This window comes from Microtus oregoni, unplaced genomic scaffold, assembly GCF_018167655.1.
Source record: "Microtus oregoni isolate MIOR12 unplaced genomic scaffold, Mior012 000006F_ref0000085, whole genome shotgun sequence".
Lineage (NCBI taxonomy): Eukaryota > Metazoa > Chordata > Mammalia > Rodentia > Cricetidae > Microtus > Microtus oregoni.
Window position 1 is genome coordinate 47,177,888 of NW_024543065.1, and position 6,000 is coordinate 47,183,887.

The 6,000-nt window shown below is 44.4% G+C and overlaps 1 protein-coding gene across 7 annotated transcripts in view; it reads left to right on the top strand.

The window, feature by feature from the left end:
• The window catches only part of Lig1 (DNA ligase 1), a 40,931-nt gene extending 40,208 nt beyond the window's left edge, over window positions 1-723 (top strand). For 6 of the 7 annotated variants that reach the window (XM_041653747.1, XM_041653746.1, XM_041653749.1 and 3 more), the window contains 2 exons: window positions 282-374; window positions 468-722. In XM_041653747.1, the coding sequence (XP_041509681.1) occupies window positions 282-374; window positions 468-551 (177 nt within the window). In that variant the 3' untranslated portion in view covers window positions 552-722. Of the gene's footprint in view, window positions 1-281; window positions 375-467 lie in introns of all 7 variants that reach the window. The other variant, XM_041653743.1, reaches the window with a different exon arrangement.
• Window positions 724-6,000: the final 5,277 nt, after the last annotated feature.

Here is a 6,000-nt window from a genome sequence, read left to right on the forward strand (position 1 = left end):
TTGAGAGCTGCTAGCTGGTTTTCAGTACTTGTGCTCATCAGGATGCTAACAGCACAGATAACAATAGCAGCTGCTATTTCCTGAGTGTTACAGCACACTGGGTACCAAGATTTCAAACATGCTGATACCTTCTTTAACCTTTACAGCCCATTGCTCAGTCCCATAATCTAAGGCCCAAGTCAGGAAAGAGGAAGAGACTAGGGAATCACTTGTTAGATTATTGCAACTGGAGCCCTGCAGAACCTGCCATCCCCCACCTCCATGACTGTTCTCTCTCACAGGTGGACAAAGAAAAAGGTATCTCCCTTCGTTTCCCTCGGTTCATTCGTGTCCGTGGAGACAAGCAGCCAGAGCAAGCCACTACCAGTGACCAGGTGAGGCCCTGGGAAGGCGGTTGGTTCTTGCCAGGAGCCATAGAGATAGGAGTAGCTGGCAGGAGCTGCTGATACCCTCTACCCTTTCCTCAGGTGGCCTGTTTATACCGGAAGCAGAGTCAGATTCAGAACCAGCAAAGCTCAGACTCGGACTCCGACTTTGAGGACTGCTATTAACCCCCTGGCCTCCTGGGCCTGGAGTGGAGATTGAGGGAACCTGGGTACTATTTGCTTGGTGGTGTTGACTGGTGTGTGTGTGGGGGGAAATAGGGGTGGGATACTGGTACTGTGAAGTTTCATTTTCTTAAATAAATGACTATTAAATACCTGCTCTGTGAGGAGGTCTACACTGAGCTCTGTGGCATTACTCTGTGAGCTCACATGGGGTATAGTATATGACATGCCTGGTGCTACACAGGTTCCCAGTTTCCTACAGTCTGGCAGCCTCCAGCTACTCAACACATGGCCATTGCCACCTAAGACTAGAAGAGCTCATTGTATTGTAAATAGCCACATGTCACTAGCACTAATCATTTAATAGCAGTAGTTGAGAGCCTTCATGTTTTAACTTCTTTGAACTCCCGGTATCTGGCAGGTTGACAGGGTCATGCTGTCTCTGCAAATATAGATGAGGACATTGATACTGCTAGGGGCCACCAAGCTCCCTGGTCAAGAGCACCAGCACTCATGGCTTCAATCCAGTGGCCTGGCTGGCAGTCAGTTCCATATCTTCCTAATACTGTCTCTTGGGAGACAGTGGTTGCAGTGCCAGGTGTGTGGTTCCAGTGTGTGTCACCTACCATCTTGCCACCAGGCATCATCTTAGAATCCGCAATTGAGCATTTCTGTCTTTAGTCCACAAGATCAGGAAGTGACTGACTGCTTTGCTCATGGCTATGCCCTGAACATAATGTCTTGTGTATGACAGGTGCTCAGAAGTACTAGATGAGTGCCAGCTTCCTTTGACACATGACCAGAGACTAGGCATCACTGCTAGTCATCCTGCAGTGTTCCTTTCCTTTTCTCTTGTGGTTCAGGAGGGACTGTGGTCCTCACAGAGGCATAGATAGCCCTAGCCTGTCTTGTCCTTGAAGGTCACCTGAGGCTGGAGAAGACAGAGACGTGTTATAGAACTTAGGTAGATGTGAAAGAAAGGCCCCTAAGATGAGAGGGAGAATCTTCTAGAAAGCTCTGCTCTTCTGAGTTGGTTCCAGAAAGAACTGGGCCCTGGCATCTTTCTAGGGACCTGCAGCAAGTCTCTGGCCACCAACTGGAGGAGACATATCCAGGTCTGCACAGCGAGAGCCATTTTCTTGGGACGCAGAAAAGCCTACTGTAGTTGAGTTTTCTATTGCTGTGATAAAACACCATGACCAAAAGCAACTTCAGGGGGAAAGGGTTTATTTTAGCTTATAGGTTCACTTCATTATCACTGAGGGAAGTCACAGTTGGAACCTGGAGGCAGGAACTGATGCAGAGGCCACAGAGAAGTGCTGCCTACTGGCTTGTTCCCCATGACTTGCATGGCCTGTTTTTCTTTTCCTTCCTTCCTTCCTTCCTTCCTTCCTTCCTTCCCTCCCTCCCTCCCTCCCTCCCTCCTCCTTTCTTCCTTCCTTTTTGTGTTTTGAGACAAGGTTTCTCTGTGTAACAGTCCTCGTTGTCCTGTAAACAAGGCTGGCTTCGAATTCACATATATCCACTTGTCTCTGACTTAGTGCTGGGATTAAAGGCGTGCGCCACTAGTGCCCAGCTTTGACCTGTTTTCTTATAGCACCTAGAACTACCAGCCCAAGGGTGGCACTCCCCATAATGAGCAGGTCTTCTCACATCAATCGTCAATCAAGAAAATGCCCTACAGATTTGCTTACAGGCAACCTAATGGAAGCATTTTGTAAGATTCCATCTTCCCTACCTTGTGTCAAGTTGACACAACTCTGCCTTCACAAAGCCCTTTAAAAGCAGTTGTCCTGGGCAGGGAGATGGCTTAGTAAAGTGCTTGCTGTGTAAGCATGAAGATCTAAGTCCAGTCTGCCCCAGAACTCATAATTAAAAAAAAGGTAAGGCATAGTAGTATGTGCCTATAATGCCAGCATAGAAGCAATAGTGACAGCAGGATCCCTGTGGCTCATGAACTGAATTGCCAGGCACTAAATTAAGTGAAAGACCAGACCTACCTCAAAAACTAATGTGGAGTGTGACTGAGGAAGATACCTGACACAAACTTTGAGCATACATAAGCACACAAGCACACTCACATGAATACACCAATAGGAGCATGTATATATACACACAGAAACAGTTGTCTTTGGGGTCTTGTGTTGGCTACAATTGGCATCCTGCCTGGGCTGTTAAAAGAGTTAAATAAGGTGAGGCAAGAAGGAGCTTGAAGCACAGGGGTTAATGTTCTCTGGCTAGCACAGTACTTGTGGGCTCTAGTTGTGTTAAACCTGAGCCTGAACCAAGTGGCTTTTTGCCTTCTTGCCTTGCCATTGATTTTCCTCTCATTCTCACCAGTGAGCCCTTCTAGTTTATACATTTATATTACATTTAGCAGGTGGAAATTCTGAGTGATGGGGGAGGGCTGAGACAGGATTTATCTTGACCTCTCTGCTTCAGGCCTCATATTCACAGTAAGTATGCCATGTAGACCTCACGCACACCCATAAGAATATGGAACCTATTACGTTTGAGTCTGCTAGAAAGGAATCATGCCAATGTCTAGAGTATGTAGACACTGAAGAAACAAGCCTGGAGTTAGATGAGCAATGGGCTCAATAATCTTTCCCCAGAGAGTGAAATCCTGCTCATCTTAAAAGTTGTCACAGGCCTGTTTAGGTGGAAAGATGATAGAACAGGGGTTTGAGTATATTTCAGAGAGCAACATGGGTTGAAGAACTGGAAGCGACACTCCCAATTCAAGGTGAATCAGAATGACCAGATCTCAGTCAAGTGATTACATCTGCTACAAAGGTTGCTGGGAAGGAGTTTTTAAACCACCCAATTGTGAATGGAATTCACATTTTTCCATATGGACACAAAATGAGTCAGACTTTGTCTTAAATGTCTCATGCATGACTTCATCTACCCCCTCCCATGAAGCTATTCTATTGGTTTATGTTGGAGCCCACAAGACTCTACAGTGAATGCACAACTGACAGACCAATAGGCAGATCCACGTGAAGTGTATATGTACACGTCCACATAGAATAACCCATTTTGCAGAGCTGTGGGGACACTTGTCTTTTGGAAAAGTCACTATCATATCTGTGGAAACCTTGTGAAGCCATGATTCTTCCCTTTGAAATGGGGTTTGTTCCCAAAGCACCTCAGCAGTGTGTCTTCTACACAGCCAGTGGAGCAACCTTGCTGTATTCCCCCATGCCAAGAGGCCTTGGAGCTATGGCATTCACTCTTTGCTCTAACAGTCAAATTTACATAGAACCAGTCCCACAAAATTACCTGCTAACAGACCACATAGAAATTTCTATAGAAGACAGGACTGAGAGAAAGGCAGCATGCTCCACCTTTGCTAACCAACAAATCTGGGCATCCCCAAAGCTGGTTATCACAAAAGAGATTCGATGAGGAGAATGGGTGAGTTTGGTTCAGGGACATCTAGTAACTTTAACTACTGGTTTTGAATGTCAGGTACTTTCCCTTGAATGCTGGCTCTTTCCTGGGTCAGGTCACCTGTTCCAGAGTACAGCTTTGTCAGGTTCTACCTGACCTCTTTGTAATTTTGATATGCATATTATCATTGTTCTTGCCTATGGAATTTCCCAACTATGTCTAAAAACTAGCAACCTCGTGATCGGCCCTTACTTTTTATTCTTCTCCTCACTACTTTTGTACTTTTCTCCCTTACTTTCCTTTCTTCCCCTTATTCTACTCCACACCTCTTCACTTTCTCCCCTCACATGAAAAATAGAGAACATGCAGAGGTAATATACTTGAGTTAATTTTTTACCCTCAGTTCCTCGCCTGCTATAGATATCCAATTCTGAGCCCTGAGGGGTACTGAGGCTCGTACTCAAAGTTCCCCCTCATAGGTACAGTTATTTTCTATGTCTTTTGGTAAAAGAGAACCTTATCCACACCAGGGTGCTGTAGGAACTCCTTCAGCCAGTAGCCTCTAAGTTACCAGCTCATTTGGGAGTGGCCTCTAATATAAATGCTGATGTAAAGTGCATGCTCCCTCTCTCTTCTGGCTGCTGGATTTGGTTGCTGTTCCTGAGCAGATGACTGTGATGTGTGAGTCTACCCCTAAATAAATAACCCTCTCTTATACTCAATTCTGAGCTAGTGTGGGATTTCTTTTTAGTGTCTGTCTTCATCTGGTGCCCCATGTAGATGCCAAGTTCACACCTACTGGATGGACTGGTCTAAAAGGTCCAAAGGTCCACAGCCCAGAAGGTCTCCCTTCCCTCTTCCCACTCACCTCTCTTGCTTTCACCTACTAAGTGGGCTTTTTGTAAAACCCCGCCACAGAGGAGCTAAGTGAGGTGACTTGGAAATTTTCCAGGCTCACGCACACCCCCCACCCCTCACTACCTCGTTCCTTGCTGCATGGCAACTTGCGCAGCTTACGGTTTGTGCTCCCTGCTTATAAGTTCTAGGCTCCTAGCTCTGTGTGTGGAATTGATTTAATTACTTTTAGTTGTCAAGCCAAGCATATTTGTCAGGCACCAAGGCTGAAAACCAAAGCCGCACAGGACTGTTCTTGTCGCCACCGGTTGCACTGCCATCAGTTGCAAGTCTTCGCCATGCAGCTGCAACTGTGAATCCTGCTGGACAATAAAGATTATTACACCTAAAACAATTTGTAATAAGAGGAGTGGTGGGACATGTCCCGCCGCCCGGCTAGTTTATACCTGAAATAATCACACAGAAAACTATTTATTTAAACACTGCCTGGCCCATTAGTTCTAGCCTCTTATTGGCTAATTCTCACATCTTGATTTAACTCATTTCTAATAATCTGTATTTTACCACAAAGCCGTGGCTTAACAGGAAAGATTCAGCATGTCTGACCTGGCAGCTGGCTCCATGGCGGCAATCTCTGACTCTGCCCTTCTTCCCAGCATTCTGTTCTGTCTCCTCTGCCTACCTAAGTCTTCCCTATCAAAAGGCCAAGGCAGTTTCTTTATTCAACCAATGAAATAGAAGAACCTCCTACATCAACAATTTACTAAATCTAATAACAAAGGTAACTATTTGATTAATAAATAAATCAGTAAACTTGAAAGTTGTGTAATGGCCAACAATTACCATGCAAAATTCTAATAACCTTTTTGTTGATACTATGGAGTGTATTTTGCAGGGCGCATATGGTTATTGTGATACATCCATTTATTGGATATTAGGACTCAGTTTTTTCTTTATATTATGTCCTTAAGAAAATGGTTTGATAACAAAGGCAAGAATGAGGTATTTTTAGAAATGATACAGTCTTTACAGACTAATAATGAAAAGGTAGCTGACAGGATTAATACCATTGAAAATCAAAAGTAACCTAGAAAAAATAATACTATTGAAAAGGATAATGTTAATTTGATAGGCAAAATTCAATTCATGTTAAAGAGTACTGAAAAATTATCTGAAAGAATTCATACTATTGATTTTGACA